Raw genomic sequence first — 25,837 nt, 5'->3', positions numbered from 1 at the left:
TATTTATTAGTTGTAATGGAAATGTGTGGATAGAATTGATACTTTGCCATTTCATTACTGCTATTCAAAATCTCTCACCAAAACGAGCCTTTAAAGTAAACTTTTGACCTAAGAATTGGATAAAGCATTTTTTAATTTACCTACATCTTGATGAAGTGTCAAAAATGAACAAAATTAGAAAAAAAATGACAATTTCAACTTTTGAAATTTGGAGCATAATTGCCTACCTATCAAATTTTGAATATGAATCACTGTTATTCTTTCGCAAAGTTCATCGTAGTTCTTAAAATTGAAGCTGCCAAAAATAAGTACAGGCACCTAATTTATAACACGAACATTTTATGAGCAGATCGTATTACTTATTATACGTGGGAAAGTGTCCATAATTTGAGCATTCGCCCCAAGTAAATTCTTCCACAAAAATATTATTATTTTTTCAATAGATTAAGTTTTCCAAAAAAAAAAAAAAAGTAATCTGAATAAAACACGTAGTGAGTAAAAAAAAAGCATAAGTGCTATATCAAGTCTAAAATGAGTGCTATAGTAAAATGAAAAAAACTTCAAGTTTATGTATAGTAGAGTACCAACGAATATAAATAAAAATCAAATTCTAAAAGCAACGAATTTATTGATGGCAGCGACTTACCGGGGCAAAAAGGAGTTCCAGAATTCACTACAAGGTGAAATACGATACGAGGGAAAGAGAAAGAAAGTGCAAGCATTATGAAAAACACAATAATTTTGTAATCTATTTCTAATAGTTACGAACACAAAAAAAAAAATTGAAAAAAAAAAGAATCCGGAAGATAAAAAGTTAGTCGTCCGCAGTAATGAATAAATTCCGTCGAGTAGTATCGAGTATTTCATTACACAATTCGATGCGTCGTTGTTGTGAGATCGAATTCGAAAAAGAAAATTAAAATAAATCTTAAATCGGTGCTAACGATATTTTCACCAATTGACGTGTATTCTTTGTGCATTCGAAAGCTCAAATACAAAGAACGTATTCAACTATAAGGTTGTCGTTAAATGAGATTTACCCAATAAAAGAATGAACTTTTGAAATTCAATTTTATCTCTCGAAATGAAGAAAGCTTTATTTCATCGAGAATTTTAAAAATTTACCAATCCGAGGTTTCCTCTCACTGAAATAATTACGTGTTTGTTTTTAATTCGTAATTTTTCATTCGAAATCGTCGTATAACGACCAAGTGAAAGTTGAAGTTTGAAATTCAAATAGACTCGTTTGTTACGCCTTATAGTCTCGGAAAAACCAACTTTTTATCCCCCTATATTACGCAGTACAGTAAATATTAAGCGTGTATTTTCTTAAACGTTTGTTGATTTTCAATTTTCATCGATGCCAGAAAAAAAATCATTGAAATTTCATGAATTTTTCATAGAAGTACATTTTTTTTACTTCGGATAGGAATTTCCAAGTTTTATTTGTACAAGTATATGGGCGTTTTTGTGTATAATTCCAGTGTGTCGAAATGGAAATTCTTATGGATGCTTTTAAAATGAACGTGCACGTATATAAATGCTCAAATGTCGTTTAAACTAGAAATTAATTTAACGACGGGTTTCAAATTTTTGAAAAATTTCAACTCTAATGCATCGTATTTGGTTTCGGTTCGTTTATTATTCGTATTTGCGGCTCTGGTTATGCAATTTAATTAACGCGAAATTTCTAACACGCGAACGGCGAACGATATGCAATTTATTTGACCTTAGTCTAGAATTATTGTGCTGATTGAATTAACTCTAAACCCATCTTTCAACTATGCAAGTTCCCAATGAATGGTAGTCTCTAATCGCAAATGATATTACATTTTTCAAGCGTAATTGTAATGAAACATGAATAAAATGAAAATTAACATTTTATCGTGATATTGTGCGAGATATTATATTTGTATTCGCGGCGTTCAAATTGCCACCTTTTTATAGACTTTTACGAAGGTTTGAGAAAAAAATAATCTAGAACACGAATACTCTAAATTAGGTTGTTTTTTTTTCTCTTTTTCGTGTCGTCATCAGTTGTGGAAAAAAGTTCCAACCTTGTGCTTTGGAATCGCGTGGATTCGTACGAGTAAATACTTACTACATTCCAGCAATAAATTGTTTGTATTTTTCAAAATGACCCAAATCGCTTATAAAAATCTGTTATCGACAATCATTTGGCTATATTTATGATATATGGTAGTGATAAAATATTAAATGTTTGAATAAAACACCTAGAAGCGAACGTGTTATAAGGTCACATGCTTTTGTCTGGTTATAGAGAAGTACCCAGACCCAGTTGAGGAATCGTAAACACAACGAATGCATCACGCGATATCTTAATGCGAGTTGTACTTTTTTCCATGCTTATGTAAGCGATTATGATTGGTGAATTATTCGAAAAATATGTAAATTAAGATAACGATATAGGAAAGTGTGAATAAGTGGGTGAAGGGTGCGTTGATTTGGTTGTAAGGCATTGCAATGAACTGATTAAATTTTTCATCGTAAGATTTACCTATAGTCGAAGAAATATTGATTTTTAAAAAAATTATTCCAGGTAGGTATGTAACTTGAGCAATTTTTTATGGTTTTCAAATTTCAATTTTGGGTCATCTCTGAAGTTGTGAAGTTCTATAATTGAATCTTATGAAATTTATTCTTGAATTTTCAAGTTTCTTCTCTGAAATAATGTTAATTTTTCATCTTCAAAATGCATTTAAAAAATGACATCGAGAGTTCATTTTTCAGGTCATAATAGCTCTGAATTGTTTGTTGTTTTTTTAAATGCGATAAAAAAGTTTTGCTCTCATCTTAGAAAGTGACGCCAGTCCCATCATATTTTGTACTATTTGATGAAGTGTGTTATTCGCTAGAATAAAAATAGGTAAAAGTGATTTCAATTCAATTAAAAATATTTATGAACAAAATCAACTTGAAATGGTCCCACAATGGTCACTTTTCGCTATAAAAAGTTGTTTTACATCATTCTGTAGCAAACTTTTCTGAAAAAATTTTGATACAATGTTACCTACTCAATTCTTTTTGTATTTTTTTGTTTTTTTTTATAAAATTGATTTAAATCAATTTTTTGAACAGTTATGACGTAATAATTGACTTATGAATTCCAGGATGTCTAATAAAACGAGCATGTTTGCATTTGACAACGCGGTTCTGAAAAAAGTTCTGCATTTGGTTCAAGAGTCTTGGAATTCTGTTTCTCCAAAATTGATTGAAGCAAAAACCAGGATTTATTGCTAAAAAATTTTTGTGAAAAAGCTCAACTTAGTGAACCAATTTTGATTCAAGGAAAAGTTGCACTCTCATCTTAAGGAATTAGTCGAAAAATGTCTTGTTATCATTTTATGGTTTCAGTTTCAGTTTTTGTTTTATGAAATATAATCTAATGATAAAAGTTTCTGTTTCAAGTACATTATTTCAAATTATTTTTTATGCAGTATTAATAACATCAGGGTTACCACTTCGAAAAATAAAGTAGAAAATTTGGCGAACTTGGAAAATTCCACTAAATTTTAGATTCTTATTTCAAAATGAAGAATGTGAGAAAATAAAAATGAAGATCATTTAGGTAGGTAGTTACTACTACTCCAGTTTCATCGGTTGAGGTACATTTTGTTTCTTTGAGAAAAAAATATAGGTACCTCTTCCCTCTCTCTTTGCATTACTTCATTACAGAACTGTATATCAGTGTTGTACAAATCCTGTTTTTTTTTTTATATATACAACGTTTTATGTTTAAAGCTTTTTTTTTGCTTCAAAACAAAATTTTATGCTCAGCTTGTGAAAAATTGAACGTTTAAAATCTGTATTTAAATTTGTTTTAAATCCACATGCTGAAAAATGCTACTTTTTGCTTGCGAATTTGAACCTACACATTTTTTTATCAAGTGTATTGTAAAAAATATGATTATTTTGATTATTTGCAATACATGTCTCATAATCGAAATTTTGAGAAATTTTTTGAACAATTTTACCAAAATCAAAAAAAACAAAATTTCGAACAAGATTTTTTGAAAACATGAAAAACGAAACAAAAAAACATGAAAAAACGAAAAAAATGCTAAAAACCAGTTTTTAACAAAAAAAGAAAAAAAAACAAAACAAAACAGAGGCTGAAAAACATGTTTTAAAAAGACAAAAAAAACAATTGAAACGCAATGTTTGTCATAATTTAACATTTTAATTGTTTTTTTTCCTTGTTCCAGCCCAGGATTTATATTCATATCAGAAATTTTGGTTGTTTGAAGAATCAAAAGGAATGGTTCATTGATATTTTGTTAGTATAATGGTTTTTCATGACCTAATCGTTCTATTTTTGAGGAGATCCCTAAAAAAATAATTTTTTTTATTTTTAGGGTTAAAAAACAACAACAACACTGAAAACAAAATTTTTCAAGCACAGTTGTCCCTTTATACCCGGCCAGTTTTTTTGTATGTATGAAGGTGAGTTTTTAACGCTTTCATCGTTTTTTTGCGTTTTTTTTCGCTTTATTAAAAGTGTCTTTGACTTTGATGGGTTAAAAATCTCAAACATGAAAGTACAGTTCGAAAGAAATTATTCCCACATCGATCATTATGTTACTTATGTAATGAAAATCAAAATGAAAGCTGCTAAAGAAACTTTTTTTTTTGGGAGGGAGATTGGATGGAAGGAAGAGAGAAACGAACAAGTGAACGAACTAACAAACGAACTTTGTGAAGGCAGAGAAGGGTGGAAGGAAGATCGTCACAGACTTTGAAAATTTCGACGTAAAAGTATGTACTATTTTATTGCAATTTGTTTATTTTTATTTTTTTTTTGGATATCCTCTTCCTTTATTGAAATTTAAAACATGATGCGTATTTACGGCAAACTAGATAGGCAACTTATCTTACATACATTATTTTTTCAAATGAAGGATTCATCATTTGAATACATCAAACATCTTTTTCTGATTTTTCAATCAAAATTAATTTGAGATTTAAATCGAGTAAATCAGAGGTGTGCAAAAAGTCCATATTAAGATTTGAAATAGCCTACTTTTTCGTGTGCCTAATCATAAAATCGCACCAGTAAATAAAAAATGAAAAGAACTTACAAAATAAAAAAATGAAAATCGAATAAGAAAAAATATTGAATGCTTTCTCTATGTATAGCTTCCAGCTCGGCTATAGATATGTAGGTAAATACGAGTAGTTACTGCATTAGGTTAAATTATCGTATTACTCTTCCGGTCAATTTATTTATTAGGGGTTTAAAAACACATTCTTTTCTTGCTCACAAAGATCATATTATGCGTGAGTAATTTTCAGTAAAATAGCAAAGATAAAATGACTGCACATAATTGATAACATGTAACATAAATTATATCAAAACAACGACGAAATAAAAAGAAAATTAAAAATGCTCGCGTTCATCGGACACTTTGGCTGCCGGTTGTGTGTATACGTGCACATCTTTGTAATCTTGTTTCAGATGGTTTATTTTATCGAACTTAATTTCACGGAAAATAATATTCGTTATAAACTATAAACTTTAGTACCCTCTAACGAATGTATTTTTCAAATCGGTATATAGTTTGCTTTTGAAGAGGAGCTTTGATGGTGTATTAAATTTCATTTAACTGTGATACGAGATTATGTTAATGAACGTATTAAATTACCTTTGTAATTTATTCGGGATAAATACTTTCGAATCGGAGATACCTACGAGTAGATAGGTAGACGCATATCGTTGAAAAAAATTTATTTTTCAACCATTATACCTACCCTATACCTACGATAAAATTAGAGCAGAAAAAAATAGTATGCCTATATCGAGAGAGACCTCGACTGTGCGGCTGTGTCGCGTGTACGCGTATAAAATTTAATGAAAATTTTTTTCTCGCCCTCGCTCGCGATGATTTATATTAGCTCATCGTTGGCAATAAAGAAGAAAGGAAAAATAGAAGAAAAACTCGAGCTAAAAAATTTTTTAAAAGAAAGTTATATAATTTATGTCTAATAGTAAATCAAAACAAAAAAGTGAGAAGAAAAGTAAACGTTAATTACTTTTAATAGCAAAAGAGGCACAACAACCGCTATTTATAACTACAAAGATGCTAAAGCCATCAATTTCACGGAACACTTGCTAAGTTTTTAAGCAGTAAAAAAAAATCTAAAGACAAAAATTATTCTAGCTTTAAATTAAAAATGTTCGGTTAATTGGTCGTCCTAAAAAAACTTGGCCAATTTCGGCTTATTCGACGAACGGCCTACGAATTTTATTCATTTTTATATCAGACTAGGTACCTACTATAAGTATAAAAGGCAAGGGTGTGTATTGAAATGGAAAACGAGCTGTGGTGGGGGTTGCAAAAGGGCAGAACGGAGCCAATTAGTTGAAATCATGTCTATTATTGGTAAAAGCTATTGTGGTGTTTAGGTCACATTATTTAACAAAACCCGGTATGCAATTAGTTTAATCTTTGTTAACGATGAATTGTGGTATCAGAATGCGAAGATACAATTGGACGTTGGATTTGGTTGCGCCAATTCATCTATTTATGCGGCCAAATTTACGTGGCGTGTGGTTTACGAATGACTTTTGTATTTATAATTTTAATTTATATACTTACGATCGAATTTTCCGATTCATTGTATACTTTTTTTTTTTTGTAAAAGGCTCATGATGGGGGAGTGCACCTCAAATGAGGTTATTTTTTGCAAAATATTTCCGTCTATTGAACGTTTTATTATTTGTACCCTAAATTTAGATCCTTTATCGCATTAGTAGATAAAGGTAGAAATTAGCCTTTTTCGTACGTAATATAGGTCTAGGTATAGGTACCTATTTATATGCTTTGTACACATGCTCGATTCAATATCTAATTTTCAACTAATTGGTTATTACACGTATCTACCTACTATGTGGAGAACAAAGATGATGACCATTTTTATGACGTTTTAAAAAATTTCAATCATATAAACATGCAATGAAAAATTATTAAAAATGATAAATTACATAAAAAGTTTCGCAATTTGCTCATTACCACGACCATATGTTTTGTATTGTTTGTTCAGTTTAGATATTATAAAAACCGATTTGGGTGTTAAAATGTGTACAAATTGAAATTGGTTAAATTTTAAAATACCTACATTCTATATAGGTATCAAAGGGATTCCATTGGAACACGTATACGTGTGTTACATATCGCTCATTATTATAGTCATTAGGTATGCGAATACCTAAAATATTAGCGAAGTATATCAAGAGGTAACAGGCGTGCTGTTAAATTAGATAATGAAGTACAAATATCTGATCCCTTTTTGTTACGTAGCCTATAGATTTCCATATCATCAGACTAGGATTATCGTTTATATACTTATACCTACCTATACCCAAATCCGTTGTTAATTTTAACGTAAAAACCGAGCATTTCAAACTTTTTGAAGTGCTGTTTTTGTCGCTCGTAATTTTTTTTGTCGGGTTTTCATGCGTAGATAGAGTGCCTAATTTTATAATCCGATTGTAATTTTGTACCGTCGATAGGTTTGAAATTCTATTCGACAAAAATTTGCTGAAATTATTATTTTTTTAGTCAATTTTTCAAAATGGATTATCTCGCGAATTTTTTCATTTCCTGATAAACCGATTACTTTTGTGTTCAGGATTATTATACCCAATAGGGCTGAGAAAAAACTGAAAAAAATATAAAATTTTTTGAGTGGAATATTATCGAATGTGTGAGGCATCTTTTTCGTACTGATTTGAAATTGCAAAAAAATGAGGTTTAAAATGAATTGAAATGGGAATATTTTGAAGCTAACCAGTAAAATGGAAAAATATGTGATCTGGTCTGAGACTTTGGGGCTACAACTCGGATTCTTCATTTTCGATTTTTTGGCTATTTTGAAAACTAGACATCATAAGGAGTCCAATGAAACCAATCCCAGCCTCTTATGTCATATATTTCCATACGTTTTTGAGGAAAACACATTTAAAGAAAAAAATGAATACTGACCAAACAATTATTTTTTAAAAGAATATCAAACAATTTTTTTCATTTTTCATTTGATTATTTATTTATAATTAGGTAGGTATTTTAAAATATTCAGATCAATTTTTTGGAGAAAATTTTGAATTTTGGAAGAAACGTTTGCGAGTTTTCAACTTGAAAGTGCACAAAAATTGAAGAAGTACAAACGACGACACGTGATTCCAAAATGTGTTTTTTGGTCGTTTATTCTTCCTACTTTTAGCGATGAAAGAATAATCTAAGTTTGAAAATTCGATTCATTTATTAACAAAGGTACCTAATGATTTCATGTTTAAATGAGATTTCAAATTCATCCACCTATTTCAAAATTTTCTTCGTCGCATTTTGATCAGGTTTAATAGTAAACTCGTGTCTTTTGCCATTTCCACAATGTATTATCCGAGCTCAGAAATTAAATTAGACACGTGGTGCCATTTGTATAGACCTAATTGCTGAAGACAATTTGTTTTTATGGTAGAGCGATGAGGCACTTCTTAAGATTGAGCTAATTTGAAAGATAATCGCGTAACGAGGGTTTTCGTTGGTAATACGATCGAAAATTAAATTCTAAGAAATGTATCGTTATAGTTGTTTTATTCGCATATGCGTGGGTTAATTCGTCAGAAAGACCAGCTAGCAATTCTTGTATCGTTTTCAATTTACTTCGTTTAATTTAATTTCAATTATAAAACGGTTGTGAAAAATGTAGGTGTGTTTTATCACAAGTGAGTAATGATATAAAAACAAGAACCCCTTTGAAGCTGATGGAAAAGACCGTAGCTGGTGAGAAAGCGGAAATCGGCTGTAGATTAACTTACTGGTGGAAAGTTTGGTTCTTGTGCAGGGTTTCCAAAACTTGTTTTTTATTAGTTGTAAGGTATTTTTCATTTTAGTAGGTACGGTTTTGAACGGAATTTTTTCCAACTTGGACGGATAAATAAGGGAGCTTATCAAGAGTCATCTGTGTTTTTTTTTCATTTTTTTTTTTTTTTTTTTTTGTTTAGAATTATTTCAAAGCGTAAAATCAGAATACAAACAGACCTACCTATTTTTACAGTACAACGAGAAAAAAACTAAATGTTCAAGTGAAACCAGTCAATGGTATGTTTTTTGCTAAAATACGTGTATTCGTTCAAAGTTTTTGGAAAAAGTCTGAGGATTCTGAATTTAGTTATTTTTAGGCACAGAAATTGGAGGAATTTTGAGAATTTAATTTTTAATGATACCGTTCGGTATTTACGTGGAGCATTCTAGCTGTAAATACATGTATAAAAGGCACGATGGAAAATTCCCAGATATTTTAATTTCACGCGGCCGTCTTTTAGTTTCTGTTTGTTTCAATATTGTTCAAAGATGTACCTACACAAACAGCTCTCTCAGTGCTTCTAATAAATTCACTTAATAGGTAGTGCAAATGAATGAAATATTATGGGTAGCAATTAGTCACATTTTAATAATGTTAATGGTTTGGTATGACGATCAATGAGAAAGAGCTTTTTGATCATGTGATTTAAATGAAGAAAATTACACTATGGTCTTTGATAATTGGTTGAGGGTAGGTTCGATTTATATCATCTAAAGATGAACATAGCCAATTAATTACGAAATTTTTGTTTGAGAAAAAGAAAAAAGTCTGAGTCGTAGGTCGTAATATTATGTTGATTAGTAGATAATGTAAAATCAATCATCTCATGTAAAAATGTAAAAATTCAAAATGACGTTGGTAGATATTTTAATAGCGTCAAAATCATTTGAAATACTGAAAAAATGCTGAAGTCCCGTCAACGTGATGACAATTCAGTAAAATTTATTGAAATCTGCCTAAAATTATGAGGTATAAATGTCTGAAATTACTAAACTGGTGTGAGTGTTTGAGAAAGTGGTAAAGAATGGTTCGAAATTGCACAAAAAACCGATGAATTTTACAAAATATGTTTTAAATAGCATAAAAATTATTTAAATAAGTGTTTTGGAAACCCCTTGAAATTTTTCAAGAATTGTCTCTCACAAATTGGTAGATACCTACTTATACACTTACAAGGGAAGCATCCCAACGGGCACAACATTTTTCGAATCGAACAAAGAGGACTTGATAGATGATCCCAAAATACACCATTAGTCAAAAATTCAGGGACTGAGATCTATTTTTCAATTTTGGCAAATTTTTGAAATTTCAAATTTGGCCAAAAATGGAAAAAAAATCAAAGTGTTACCAAATTAACCTAATGATCTAAAATTTGGTTTGCACCCTATTTTCGACCTCCTGAGTCGATTGGTGATAGTTTTGAACCGTTCTGAACCCTTCAGCGAATTTTTGAATTCTCTACGTTTCAAAAAAACGGCGTGAATGGAGTGAAAATAAAATTCAGCACTTACCAACTTGGATTTGCTATCTTTGTAACCCATTCTATGATTTAAACACACATTTTCAAACTCTTTTTGTGCCGGTTCAAATCCATGTTTTCAGTGATTATTTTTGAAAAAATAATGAAAAAATGAATATCTGCTGGAGGCTCTAGAATGATTTGAAACCGTCACCTAAAAACTGAAGATCGAAAATTGGTTACAAACCAAACAGTTTCTTTCCTTTGCAGGTTTGAAAACGTTATAGGTAGCCCCGTTTTTTTATAATTCAATGCTGAAGATTCTTAATCCTGAGCTCTTGGCGGTAATTAGAGGATCAGTACGAGGTATTGTGATCATTTTGTGATAAATCATCTCCAGCCATCATCTTAAAATCAATCCATTTATCACACATGTACCATTCGAAATAATATTTTCTCGCAAATTTTCATGAATTATTCGACCCGACAAACGAAACGATGTAAAAATAAACCTCTCTTCGAGTTTGTGCGAAAATTCTTATTTAAATGTGTCTTTGTTTTTTCGTAACTTTATTTGCATTCGAAATGTGTGTGTATGTTTGAAGGGTACATTTTATGTCGGCGAAATAACAGTTAATAGCGCAATTTGTAATATCCCGAAATGGTTTTTATTTCAGTCTTCTTCCTGTGTAGAAATAAAATAATGAATATATTTTCATCGCGATAGAATAACTCACTTTTCACTATAAACGTGTCCGAATGTGCAACGATATAAATTCAAATGGGATGCTATTTGCAATTTTTTAATGCCGCTAAAAACGTAAGTTTATCGACGTTCGCCATTATATTATTACAAATATAAATATTTTTCCTGTATAAAACCGTCCAGACATAAATGAATATTTTTCTCAAAATTAAAAAATATCCTATAACAAATTCGAGTACACCAGTAATTTGATCGTTTGAAAATTACATTAACGCTTGTTTAATACCCATGCAAAATGAATTTCAACGAATTGAGATTTTTTTTACCGAAAAGCTTCGCTGAAAAATGGGTTAACTCGTTAATTACGTCTATGTTGTCGTCGTCGGTTGTACGTGGCTGCTTTTTAAAGGTCTTCTTTTGTATTCGATTACAGTTTTACCCGCGTTGGAAATTTTTCGTGCAGAAGTTCCAGATTTTTTTTTCAACCTAAATCGTGAAAATTTTGTGTACTTTCAAGGCTACGGGGGAATTTTTTTTATCCTGAATTCAAAACAGACGGTTAGGATACCTACAACGTAGAAACGTTTTTACGCTTTTCGAAAGTAGGTAAGATTTATTTGTTTGCTGGGAATAGCTACCTAATGAAAAGGTAGGTAGTAGGTACGCAGTGCTTGTAAAAAAGATTATCAGTTCAGAGCGAAAGTAATTTTTACTTTAGCACCGTAATTAGATATGGTAGAAAATTCTGTTCTAAATTTGTATGTTTTTTTTTTGGGTGAGCTATGTGCACAAAGGGTGTTTTTCTAGTCAAATATCCCTTTAAACCAAGTTGGTTGGCATTTCATTCTGCGAATAAGGATAAAGATTTACTTTTAACGAAAATCGCGAGGGCAACATGTACAATGTACATATGTTTATTTAGAAATGTTTTTCAAACATTCGTTTGTCATTTTCGATTTTTGTTAATTTTACATCGTTCAGATCTCAGAACTGATGTGTTTGGTATTTTATTTTATTTCTTGATTTCATTTTTAAAAACCAGGTTGCAGCTCACAATTTTCCAAGACATCAGACTAGTGGAAATCTGCTAACGATATCCCGGGTTATTTAATTCATTTTTTAATTTTCTTGGCTAATTAATAAACTACCTAATTAGAAAATGTTGAAATCCATCCAAGACTTGGAAGAGAAAAAATAGGTCGAAAAAGAGTTGTTTCAAATAATGAGCCAAAATTATGCATTGGCCAATTAGCGCCCGCAAGTCTCATCAAATGGAATTTTTTTGTGGCGGGGGGGGCTAATCATCATTTTTGAGATAACTACAGAAACGCAGGAGAAAGTAAGGATAGATAGGGTAATTTGTAATTGATGAAAACTGACCAATCACAGTTTCATTAAAAAAAAAAAAACACTTTTTTACTCAAAAGTTGAAAAAAAAGTCCTGTTTTTACCAAAAATTATTCTCAATTTTCCCAAAATTGTTGAAAAATCTTTGCTTTCTTACCTAAAAGTTCCAAAAATGGCTGAAAAGCCTCAACATTTTTAGCTAAAAATTTCCTAACAGTTCCACTGTTTTGCCTAAAATTACTAAAAAATTGTCAGTTATATTAAAAAATTTCAAATGTCTCTTTTTTTCAAAAATTACGCGGAAATCTCGCTGTGTTGTCAAAAATTGCCATATTTTCCAGAAAAATCCACTTTTTATCAAAAAGTTGAAGTTTCATTTTTTCGATAAAAGAAGTTTTTTTTTCTTCAAAAATTGAAAAAAATTATTCTTGCTTTTCACCAAATTGTTGAAAAGTCTTGCATTTTTTGCGAAAATACTATCAAGATTTCACTGTTTTGCCTTAGTGAATCACCAAAAATTGCCGCTTGTTTGCAAAATATTCCAAAAAGTCACAATTTGTTTACAAAAATTGTCAAAAAAATCTGTATTTTGCTAAAATTGTCAAAATCTTGCTTTTTTGCCTGAAATTTCAAAAAATTTTCACTTTTATGTCATTTGTTGTTTTAGTTTTTGGTGATATTTTTTTTTCATTAAAATGTTTGCTCACGTCTTGTAACTTTTTTGGTTACTTTTTTGAATACTTACTTTTTGGTCACTTTTTTGAACGGTTTTGATTACCAAAGTTACGTTGAGTAGGAGCGTTTGAATTTTCAAAAATAATCTTTGAAATATTAACGCTTAGGAAAAAGTAGAGGGGATGATCACAAAATGGACGATTTGAATAGACGAATGTCATTTCAACAGCCGAGCTGGAATTTTTGTGTGATTGCGGCTCTTCTGGAATTTCTTGGCAGCTGAATTGGAAGATGGTTCAAAAATTCTCAGGGTTGCAATTTTTTAATGTTTAGTCAGGTATGATTTTCGAGAGAAAACAAATTGATCTTCAAAAATGATACTGAAATTATTGATATTAGAATTCAAAAAAAATAATTTTGAATCAACTTTTTAAATTTTCTTTCAAAAGCTACGTGAAGATACTTTCTCAAAATTTTAATTTTCAAGTATTTTGCCATAGCTTCTGTAATATCTACGTAATCGAAAAGTTTCAAATCAACCAAAACGCAGAGTGTATTCTTATCCTTTGAAAAGTGCCATAATATTTCAACTTTCGACCTGATCAGTGACCATAATTTTCTCTTAGTAAAATAAATCACGACTCTCTTCATATTTGTATCTCATTTTAAAGAATCGTGATTTAAAAAAGCTACGTATAAATTGATCTCAACGTTTAATACACGTATAGGTATTCTCGGACCCCGAACAAGTAGGTACATCGAAAATTCATCCAGCGCGAGCGAGTGTAAAAATTTGAAAATATTGCAAAGAAAAAAACTCACCCTCGTGTATACCTAATACGAATATATAAGCAAATATCATGTAAATACGAGAAAAAACACGTTGAATAAATAATCAGGTCTTAAATAAAGCAAAAACAGGAATTTATTTTCTTCGCATAATGTCATTGCACAACAACTCACTCTCTCTCGTATACCTGTACTATTCGCGGGCGAATATTATTAATAAATTTTAGAGAGGGTTGGAATGGAAAACTCACTCCGGCAATACGATTATATACGTGTACGCCATTTATTATTTGCCTCTATGGCAGTGGAAAAATAAAACACATTTGTGAAACAGTTTCTCTTTCATCAGCGTTATAATGAAATATTTAGATTTTCATTGCGTGTTGTTCACTTTTTAGTGTTTTTTTCACACCGCGTTACGAGATATTCTTTTTTTTTTCAAAATAACCAGCGCACCGGTGCGTTTGCTAATTTACTCCGTTGTCTAAATATTTACTGTACTGACTTGTAATAAAGGTATAATTAAATTAGCGGCTTAAAAAAAATAAATACACATAAATATATATAGTAACAAATGTACACGGTTTTACATTGTGACGTGATACAGGAAAAACATTTATGCGATCAAGTGATTCTCACGTTGCCTAATATTATAAAATCGGTGTAAAATATTGCTCTTTCTGTTCGCTTCATGTGGTACATCTACATTTATTCGAATCGAATTACGCAATATTTTACACCTATAGGTGTACGATGATGATTTTTAAAACTCGTCGCTGACAAAAGTCGCTTAGCACGATGGATCGGTTATTTTGTCGTAGAAAGCTTCGATAAAAAAAAAATATTCATCATTCGGCGCCAATTTCAACAAAATAATCGATCCATTTCATTCTGCACTTATCGTATATAAATTTTCGATTCGTTGTAAAACAGAAAAATATAGGCAAATAAAAATTTTTCAACAGGCGTATAATCAAACATAAAGGAAACTAAGCTTTGTTATGTCGAGGAACAAGTAACACATAACAACACAATTACACAGGGTCGTGGAAAGTAGCATTTACACTGAATCATTTCGAAAACAATCGAATAGCATATTGTATATAGTATCATGTACGATACTACAAGCCAACACTGGTGATGATTTTTTTTTTCAAAAGTGATTTTCCATCTAAAGCTTTTGCGAGCTTTTTTTTTATTTCCTGTATTATGGAAACTAATCGATAGAAGAAATTTTTAAATGAAATTCGAGCTTACCTTTCGCTAAATTCGTCGACTTGCGGGTAACTCTGGACGCTGTTTTCTTCTACTAGGAACTTTACCCTTTGGTAAAATGAAGCGGTCACCGATGGAGGTTGCTTACGTAATAATACCTCGACCGGATCGTTGGAAAACATGCAGTAAATGCTGGTTGCGCAATACGCCTGTTTGCAACATTCGCTGTCTTCGCAGTCAACGGTTCCATCTGCCGATCAGGATGAGTTGATTGGTTAAAAATACACGTATTTTATTTTTACTCAAAAATTTGAAAATCGTTCGAAACTGAAAATGATTTAGGGGAGCAATTGGCTTTTTTTCAGAGATTCCTAAATCATGGATGAAATGAAAGGATTGTGGTTCCTCACAATTTGGCTTCAATGTTGGAAAAATTGAAAATTATTCGTGATACTCGAGTGTGAATATCATTACATGAAGTCCAGTCCTCAGATTTTTCTCAATTTTTTTCTGGTTCCTTTTGATGGTTCAATAAAGTACTTAACCTCTCAGTACCTATCCCTCTTTTCTCAAAAAAAAAAAAAAAAAAAAAAAAATGGAAAAAATGAGATACCTATTTGTAATTTTTGAAATTCTTTTCAAATGGGGGAAGGGGGAAAAGGCAGCTGAAGGACTCGTACATAAAAAAAGGACTGAATATTTGAACTTGAAGCCCCCAAAAACTCAACAACCGACACATCACTTGTTACACTTTCAATTTTTGGCATTTTGATAATGTCAAGCACCTTAAAACTAAATAATGTCTCTCATCATCTCATCTCATCTCATCTCTTAATTTTTTTCTAGAACTTTCATCAAAATTTGGAGCTCCTGTGCTCCTCAGAGGTATGGAGGTCCCATTATGAAAATAAGCCTGTTGCAAATACAATAAGAATGTGTTCATAAATATTTTTTTTCAAATTTGCAACCGATATTAAAAAGTTGCAAATGCATAAAATTTGCCAGACCCCCCCCCCCCTTTCTCTGTTTTCAACAGTCTGAAGAATTACTAAATCATCGAAGGGAACTTGAAAAAATAAATTGAGAGAAACCAGAAGGTTCGATTTCATTTTTGGTTTAACTTCATGTGAAATATAAAAATATGTTTCGATCATTGATGTTAATAAAATTGCATACTCAGTTTGCCGTAAATACGATGTTCGTTTTAGTAAAATATCAAGACCGATAAATTGAGAAAAAGTACGAGAAAAATTCCTATCAAAGCTATTTTTGGCAAGTCGGTTACAAGAATCTTCCTGATTAACACCCGAGGGGAGCATATTGATTTAGAGGGAGTGAAGTGAAAACGGAATCTGGAACCTTTGAAAAATTCTGTTATTCGTATTTATCTCTGAAAAAATGCATTTTAGAGAAAAAATATTTCCCATCGAAAAAGTTCTATGCAGTTCTACAATTACCCCCCTCCCCTGCTTACCACACAAAACAACCCTTTCAAAGTATTCCCCTTTTCATTGTTCCGATGTCAAGGTACATAATATAAGGTGTACCTATTGAAAAAATTTTCAAGTCTTCGATCTATACTCGTATTATACAATTTTTGATGTCGGAATAGTTACCTATTTAAAATAATTCCGACATGTTTCTATTATACGTATTCTAAAAAACTCCAATTTATAAAATTCGACTGATTTTTTCAAGCTTCGTCACCTCTTTATAACGGAATTTCTCCTTCTACTTGAATAAAACCCCATTATTCATTTCGCGTTGATATCGATTTCATCGAGAATAATTTAAAATTACATTCCGCCTGTTCTCATAGATTTTTGTCAATTACTCAGAAGTAACGGAAGACGGAAAGAAAAAAAGAAGTGCGAGAGAGATGCGAAAGGAGAAAAAAAGTAAAAAATAGCTACAAAACTGAAAGCGCCTCGAAGGAAAAAAGAAAAACTGTTTACTTGGCCCATAAATTAAATGAGAATGAAAAGCAGCAAAGTGGAGAACGAATAAAAAGTGGGAACGGCTTCGCAGAAAGGAACTAACTCGGAAAAACCTTATTAAACGTTTCCTTTTTCTGTAGTATTTCAAAGCGGCAAAAGAAAGAGAAAAAAATTTAACGAGTATTAAATGTAGGTGCTCTTAAGATATAAAAACTATTGTACGCTTTGAAGAATTTTTCTCGTCGAATTTATTTAAAGCTTGCGAAAAAATTGCAAACTAAAATTAATTTTTCAATTTTTTTCCTCTCATTTTGCGACTGCGATGGAAAACACAATGCTATTTTTATCTGGGGTTTTCTCTATACCACTAACGTTTCGTAATTCGTAATATTTTTAATTTATTAAGTTTATGAAGAATGTAACGAAATGTTACCGTGGTCGTTGTCTATTTCATCGCTGCAATTTGTTTCCAGCTGTATGGAGCAGTCATAACCAGCCCAGCCTAGTTCGCATTCGCATTTGTACTCTCCACTTTCGATGTGACATTTGCCATTTCCATGACAGTTGTGCGGACATCCGGCTGTATTGAAGAAGGTATGTAATTGTTTAAATGGATTCTTATTAGCTGGAAAGTAACGTGAAGGTGATTTTTATTACCGATTGTGCAATGTTGACCGTTCCAACCAGTGGAACAAATACACGTTCCGTTTTTACATTGACCATGCTGACTGCATCGAGGATCACATGGTAACTGATCACATTTCTCTCCTGTCCAACCAGCCTCGCAAGAACATCTACCTCTGTCGCATGATCCGTGAGGTCCGCAATTTAAATGGCACAAAGCTGTACGAAGTGGTTTTTATTTTTATTAGAGGATATTTATATTTTTTTGATAAAGGGGTAAAAAAAATTGGGGAAAATATTCACCTTGCGAACAATCCGAACCTGTCCAAAAGTCATGACATACGCAAGTACCCGTTTCCAAGTCGTAGGTGCCATGATCAGAGCACCGAGGTAAGCATTGGAACACTTGTTCGTTAACAACTGAACAATTGGCTCCCTGCCAGCCAGCCTTACAATAGCATTTACCAGCGACGCATTTACCATGTGCTGAACATGTCGGGTCGAGGCAATCCTCTGCGAATAAAACCCCATTATTGATGACTGGCCTTTAAATATTTAAATTTTAGCTACTGACAGACTTTTACACGTATAGCTATACTTTTGGTATATTTTATCGTCATTTTATTGTTACGTTAAACGTAATATTTTCATTGCTTCGCCATGCGCCACCGCAAATCCCTAATTTAAATAGTTTTACGTCATCTAGTTCGTCTCTGATAATTTATTCAAGCGTTAAAAACCATAAAATGATGTTTTAATAGAGCTATAGAGGTAGGCAGATACTGCACTGTATGTATATTATGCGACGAAACGAGCTACAAAAACTAATAACGCTTTTGTTATTGTATGTACTTTAAGGCCTTATGGTTAATTATTACGTAGCTTAGGAGGGCGAAATTATGCTTACCTATATCACAGTTATCTCCCTTCCAGCCTGAATTACACGTGCATACTCCTTTGTTACATTTCCCATGTCCGGAGCAATCGGAGAGTTTGCAGTCGTAAGCTGGAACGTCGCAATTCGTTCCCTTCCATCCTTCATCACAATGACATAATCCACCACCGTATGTGCCATGATTCGAGCATAGAATCGGGCAAACACCTGAAAGAAATTAGATTTTCTCAAAACTATACGAAGGGAGGTCGTACGAGTGTTATAAAGTTACGTTGGATGTGGGTTTCTTTCATTAAACCTATCTGCTAGATAATCAAAGTATTAGATTTGGGGGAAAACTGAAAAGGACCACAAAAACGAGTACCTATATCTTTGGATTCAGTTCGGCCGAAATTCGTTATAATATGTATAACTTTATACATGAAAAGTGTGTTGAAATAATCTGTAATGGGCGTGAGAAAATATAGGTATAAAAATTATGACGAAACACCCAATGAAGGAAAACAAATTTGGAATATTGGAGTTAGTTAAGTAATATACGAGTAATTATACGAAAAATAAAATCAGAAAAATGATCCTATTCGTAACTTTTTACTATCCTCATTCATGATCATGGAAGATAATATCTAATTTATCCCACCATTGGTTTCACTCTTCGTTGTGAATACTTGGTCATGGTTATATTTTGTTCGCAAATGTCAATGATTTATCGAAGTTGTCTTTTTTGATGCAGCCACCTACATACTAAATACTTAGGTACATAATTTTATTGTTAGCAATGAGTACCTAAATGTCAATTGCTGAAGCATTAAGTAATTTATTCATATAGGTGGTAATAAACTTTACTGTAGTAAATTTATTATCCAATTAAGTAGGTTATGTTTCTTTTCAAGCGAAGTAGATAATGTACATATATTCATTATTGAGAAAAATAAACCTGCAGATACCTAAATTTTACCTCATGTCACAACTAGGTCATGCAAAAAATTGAAAAAATTAAATGGGTACTCTCGCAACAAAAATAAACGTCTATTCTTTATAATTACGAATTTACGATCGATGAGCGTAAAATATTGAATACTCATTAACCCTAAAACCAACCATTTGTGGTGTATGTTTAACGAACAAAGAACCTCTTGGTCACTTAGTCCCTGATTTTGATTTTTTTTTGAGGACTATGAGGGTGTTTCCGAAAAAAGTTCCAGCTGTTCTAATGGAAAATTAAAGGTCCTAAATTGCGTAAATTAATGGGAAAAAATTGAATAACATCGTATTTCTCGAAAAAACACATTCATAAATACAATTTCATAAGGAAGCCCAATTTTGGCATTATTGGGAGGAATAGCTTTTTTAGGGGACTTACTTTTTTTAAAAACAATATTTCAAAATTCGGACATTTGGATTCGCATTATGGTACCTAAATTTCAAGTAATTTTTTTTAGTGAAAAGAAACATATTTTTTGGGACAAAACCTTTTCAAAAAAAAAATTCCTTTATCTCAAAATGTGCGATCAAGTGATAGCAACACTGGGAAAATCTTTTGTCCAGGTCATATTTGTATTTCAAATTCCAACACGTTTTGAGGGCAACTTTCGACCTGAGTATGAAAAAGTGTAAGTATTTTTCGAGGCCCAAATTTTTACAAAAAAAAAATCCTCCAAGTCTCAAAATGAGAGATTAATTTTTCTTTTTGACACAAACCAATTTTCAAAACAGAATTTTGATACCCATTGAAGGGCTAAGACCTTGAAAAGGCTCCCAATTTTGATCAGAATTCAAATAATAATGTGACATATGGATCGTTATAAATTTGAAGTTGTTGAAGTAGAATCTGAACTCCGACCAGTAAACATTGAATTTTGGGATCCCTCTTTCTTCTAAGTAAATCATCTTTAGTTCAACATTTTTTTGAAATAATTTTGCAAAAACTAGAAAATTTTGGCCAATTTGACAAAAGCAGAACTTTTTGGCACTTTTGACAAAAAAAAACAGACTTCAACGCATTTTTGACAAGACTCAAGCCCTTTTGAAAAATTTGTCAAAAAAACTTAATTTTATAAAAATTTGTATTTTTTGACGTTTTTAAACGGGATTTTTGTGATACGTAATTTTGATAAGAATAGAAATTTTTTTGCAATAATTTTGATACAAAAAAAAGAAAAAAAACTTTATGGCATTCTTTGCAAAAAACAGCTCTTCCGAACAGTTTCGGGTAAAAAATAACTTCTTCTTTGACAACTTTGGCAAAAAACAGACTTCTTAAAACTTTTGAAAACCACGAGAGATTTTTTAAAATTTTGGAAAAAATGTGACTTTTTTAACTGTTTTGACAAAAAACATAACATTTTTGCAACTTTTTACCAGAAGCACGATTTTTTTGACAATTTTGACAAAAAAAGAATTTTTTTAAATTTCAGTGAAATGAAACCTTTTTTGGCAATTTTGATCACAACAGTTCTTGGATGACATTTTTAGCCAAAAAACAGGACTTTGAACAGTTTTAGTAAAAAAAAAAAGAAAACAGGACTTTCTTTCATTAGTTTGCCAAAAAGCAGACTTTTGGGAAATTTTGGTTTAAAAAACAGAACTTTATGGCAATTTCATCAAAAAACGAAGTGTTCTGAGCAAAAAAAGTAGCAGTTCTGCAAAAAAAATATCGAATTGCTGGATTGAAAAACCAGTATTAAAATGAATTATCAAATGCACGATAAGTGTCTCGTCTCATGTAAACGCTGGATAAAAAATCAAATATTTTCCGGATCCTCATAAAATAGCAAAACTTTTTTACTAGAAGCGTTTTTTAAAATCATAAATACCAGAAGCGATGGCATAGAATTTGTTTGTTTTTATATCTTTGAAATAAATATTTCAGAAATTTTCATCCTTACATAGAAACATCGGAAGATAAATAATTTGAGCCATGAGCTAACGTTCTACCTTCCTTTAATCAAAACACATCCAAACAAGTACTCGCGAGTTGTGACATTTAGGAAAAAGTCACGGATTTTCTAATAGCCCCCGACTCATTATGCATAATCCTAGGAATAAATTATTTAATAGCGATACCGCTCGATTTCCTGTTCTTCAAATTTTCTCTTCCTCCCTTTTTTTTATCTTTTTCAAACATAAAATATCCAAAACCATTGAAGAAAAATAACCGACGTTTTTAATCTAGCGAAAAAATTGAAACCTGCGGTAATTTACTCGAAAGTTGCGGTAGCATTTTGAGTGGGTAAACTAAAGAGATACACATAAATAAGCATAATAAAAGTATAGTAAATGATATCATTATGGCGTGTAGAAGATCTGAAAAACTAATAAATGCGCGCTCGCGTTAAAACCACTTTTGAAAAGGCAAATATGTAACGAAAAATGAGTGAAAATAAGCATTGAAAAATTTAAGTTTATACACTTTTATCGCGGTACGAACGTTTTAAAAAGAATATGATTAATGTTGTCAATTTGTGGCGGATTGTTACCGCTGGCCGGAGGAGTGGTGAAGGATAAATATATGAATTTTTGTAGCCGGAGGGTTAGAGCTATGTATACTTGTCGGTATATAACTGTGTGTAGCAGTAGCTAGTTGGTAAAACTCGATACATTATAAACTTTTTGCACAGCATAATGGAATACACGCGAGACAATTTGTAGCGATGAAATTTCGAATTATTTCTCGCCTTTAAAGAACTTGATGGGGTAAAAAAAAAAGAAAAAAAAAAGAATATACATCGCACGTATGTAATGTACCTACATACAATAGTAGGTAGATGGATGAGGAAGGCAGATAGATATGTGTACGTAGGTAGGAAGGAAGGTACTTACTCTTTGAGCAATCAGCACCGGTATATCCGTCTATGCAGTCGCATCGTCCCAAATAACAAGAACCACGTCCGGAACACTCGTTCGGACAGTATCTCGATATGTCGTTAATTTTTTCAATCGTAAGGGTAACTTCGTGAGTGGCCAAATCGTCGTTATACACAGAGAAAAACCAATTGCCAGCTTCCAAAAGATGTAAAATCGATACGGTCGCCATCGCAGGTACGGTAGACGACGATCGTTTGCGGATATTACGTTCATTTTTTACGTACGTTTCGGTGAATCCGGGTTTGTACAGGTAGTGCGGAAAGATATCGGTTTTTGTTTCTTCGGCGGTGATGTTTTGGCTGGCGTGGCGGTCGTCTCCTCGGCTTCGGCTTGTATCCCTTTTCGGTCGTTTTATCTTATTGTTTAATCGACCGTCTTTGATAAATTCGACGAAATCATATTGCGTTATACTGACGCCGTTGTTACGTCTACCGTACACGGCGATGTTACATATCCACGATACCGTTATGTTTAATCTAATATACGATTCGTCTGAGCTAAAAAATCTCGTATTCCAGAAATGGAACGGCTGCAAATCGGCGGTAAACGGTTTTCCGAGTTCGTCAATAACTAATACCATATTTCCTTGATGGGTTACTAATTTACGATTTTCGAGGAACTTTTCCGGACCGTTGCGTGACTTGGTTTGATCGCTTACATTATAGCTTAGGTGTAAATCTGTTGCCACCGCCGACGTGTTTCCTGCAACTAATTTCGTATAAATTCGATTAGACTAACTCTAAGACTACGTTATCGTTATACTCATATACTGCGGGTTTAATTTATATATAGGTCTTAATTAGCAACGTAGGTATAGCTGATAAGCAATAAGGTATAGAGATGATGATGAGTTGGCATTTTTTGCTTTGTTTTGTATCTACTCTTACCTTCGGTCCCTGCGTTGTCGCTAATCACCAGAGATTGGCCTGTGTTGTGATCGTCTTGGGCAGCTGCTTTGGATGCTTCGAGTGGAATACATTGCTTCGTTGGTTCAGTACAGTAATTTGGAAATGCTAAAACTGTTCAAATGTTGAATTAGTTGGGGTATCGAGAGCTTAAAATTTAAAATTTTAATAAGTAGGTACAATTAAATTATTTAGTATAGGAATGACGAGAAATTATAAAAATTGAAATAGAGAAGTTACATCGAATAAGTATCACCATCAAAAGAGCCTTACGAGGGTTAACTTGGTTTTGAGTCTTTTTTCACAATTCGAGAGACTGCAAGAGGTCTATGGTGAAATTTGCAACAGCCCAATCCCAACATTCCGCATTAATTCTTCAAAAAAAAAAATTCTATGACTGTCCCTTTCTGTAAACTATAGTTTTCTGAGAACGTATTTCAATTTTTCCTGCATTTTGAGAAATTGAGACCCACTTAATTCGATACGAAGTAATAAAAACATAAATTTTTAAGTAAAAAAAAACACAAAAATTTAATACTTGGGCAGCTAAAATTTTGATACTCCCAATTTTCTTTTAGTGGTATGGAAGGTCACTTTGAATAAGAGAGTATCTTTTTCCCCCTTATTAATTCAGGAAATGAATAGGAAAATTTAACAGGATCTGTCAGACCAGATCCGGACATTACGTGGATCTAATATACCCTGAGTTGAGGCTAGCCATGGTCAAAGTTTTGATTGGATTAGATCTGTTCAGATCTGATAGGAAAGATCTGATTAGATCCGGGCATATTCCTTGGATCCAATCAACCAGATCTGATCAGATCAGATCAGAAATTCTCTGGGAGTGGGCAAAAGATAATTTACATAGTTGAACTGTTGCTTTACGAAGAATTGGTACGAGAATCCCTTATTCGGGACTTCAAAAAATTGTAGGATTTGGAATCTTACCAATCGTGAACTACCTATCTCATGAGGGAACTCTCAACTTCAAATGATCATCTAATCTGTTGTCTATGTATTTAATGAATTGAACGTGAAGAGGCAAATGACTATTGAAAAAAAATATCTGAGTGGCTGGATCGTACTTTTTTGATTTTCGATTGAAAAAAAATGGAACAGCTTGGCAAAATGATTGTCTAATGAGTGTACAAATCTAAGAACCGTAGATAGAATTTTTGAATTTGAAAAAAAAAGAACGTAGCCTCCTGACAATTGGCACAATTTCGAATAAAATTGTCGAGTTGGTCGAGAATCAGAACTGGATTTTTATCTGTCTAAATTCATTTTCGCATCTTTTGAAGAAATTCAAAAATTCCGAAGAAAACTAAAATCGCGTTAGGGGCTTGTAGTGGAAGAAAACGAACACACGAAATGTTTTTAAAGTTTTTATTTATATTTTGAAAAACACGAAGTTTATTCACGGATTATACTTAACCGAACTTTCGCGTCTTATACTTAGTCACGGATGAAGGTAAGGTTAGGTTAAGTTAACTTTACCTTAGCACGTTCAGACAAAACCAAAGATCTCCAATGGTACTAGGTATCCACTGGGAGGATCAATGAGATCCCTATTCGACAAACCAAAGATCTCAGATGGTACTAAGTATCCACACTGAGGATCAATGAGATCCCTAAAGGCCAAACCAAAGATCTCAATTAGATACTAGGTATCCGCAATGAGAATCAATGAGATCCCTATAAGGCTAACCAAAGATCTCAAATGGTACCAAAGCAGCCACTATGAGAATCAATGAAGTGCGGTCTACACATAAGCGAAATTCTACACCTATGTTAAGGTAGACCTCCCTAGCTCTTTAGGCTAATGAAGAAGCTTCGATAGCCCGAAGAGAACTGATTTTACTAGCGAATTGGCTGAGTTTATATACTCTGAAAAAGGTGGGTGCACTAGCTTCTCAGCTGATAAGGAATCTATCTCAGCTGTTTGAGACTTGTATCAGCTGATTAATATTTGTATCAGCTGATTAATATTTGTATCAGCTGATTAAGATTTGTATCAGCTGATTAAGTACATTATAAAAATGTATGGTTAAATAAGACCTATCAGCTGACTGAGTATGCTCCTTAAGGGTGAAATAAAACAGCTGACTAATGATATTGAAATTAGTTACAGTAGACTTCCCATAGGATCGCTAAGTAGATAAAATACAGGGTGGACAGAAATATCGGGTACCCCTAAAAAAGTTTTCTGCTAAATACTTCGGTTGGTCACAGTGAATGATAGTAATGGTAGCACATGATTGGTTGTTAGACTGGAGAGATAACATTTCACCAATCATATGACTCTATTTCACGTTGCCAACCTATATTTTTAATGAAAAACTTTCTTAGGGGTACCCGATATTTCTGTCCACCCTGTATATGACAGTTTGTTTATTTTGATAAATCAGCTGAATGTTATGATGAATAGTTTCATTAGATGTCCTATAGGATCGCTAATGGTATATAAAGTGAAACAGCTGACTGTTTGAAAAATAGATTAGGTAGAATTTATGCCTGTAGGATCGCTAAAGTATT

General features: G+C 32.2%; 1 protein-coding gene and 1 long non-coding RNA gene across 3 annotated transcripts in view; one reads left to right on the top strand and one right to left on the bottom strand.

Annotated features, from left to right (window-relative positions):
* The window catches only part of Ten-a (tenascin accessory), a 128,994-nt gene that overhangs the window by 15,526 nt on the left and 87,631 nt on the right, over nucleotides 1-25,837 (bottom strand). The window contains exons 4-11 of one of the 2 annotated variants that reach the window (XM_065351047.1): nucleotides 23,285-23,416; nucleotides 22,353-23,105; nucleotides 18,543-18,737; nucleotides 17,939-18,148; nucleotides 17,669-17,854; nucleotides 17,445-17,591; nucleotides 15,117-15,324; nucleotides 647-673 (exon numbers count right to left, since the gene is read on the bottom strand). In XM_065351047.1, coding sequence (XP_065207119.1) covers nucleotides 647-673; nucleotides 15,117-15,324; nucleotides 17,445-17,591; nucleotides 17,669-17,854; nucleotides 17,939-18,148; nucleotides 18,543-18,737; nucleotides 22,353-23,105; nucleotides 23,285-23,416 — 1,858 coding nt within the window. The remainder of the gene's footprint in view (nucleotides 1-646; nucleotides 674-15,116; nucleotides 15,325-17,444; nucleotides 17,592-17,668; nucleotides 17,855-17,938; nucleotides 18,149-18,542; nucleotides 18,738-22,352; nucleotides 23,106-23,284; nucleotides 23,417-25,837) is intronic. The other variant, XM_065351048.1, reaches the window with a different exon arrangement.
* LOC135836308 (uncharacterized) overlaps nucleotides 17,480-25,837 on the top strand; it is a 109,995-nt gene continuing 101,637 nt past the window's right edge. Inside the window, exon 1 of the long non-coding RNA XR_010557019.1 lies at nucleotides 17,480-17,605. This is a non-coding gene — a long non-coding RNA (uncharacterized LOC135836308). The remainder of the gene's footprint in view (nucleotides 17,606-25,837) is intronic.

The sequence above is a fragment of the Planococcus citri genome, chromosome 2, assembly GCF_950023065.1.
Source record: "Planococcus citri chromosome 2, ihPlaCitr1.1, whole genome shotgun sequence".
NCBI lineage: Eukaryota > Metazoa > Arthropoda > Insecta > Hemiptera > Pseudococcidae > Planococcus > Planococcus citri.
The sequence above is the reverse complement of the archived record's forward strand: the minus strand, read 5'-3'. Positions and strand labels throughout refer to the sequence as shown.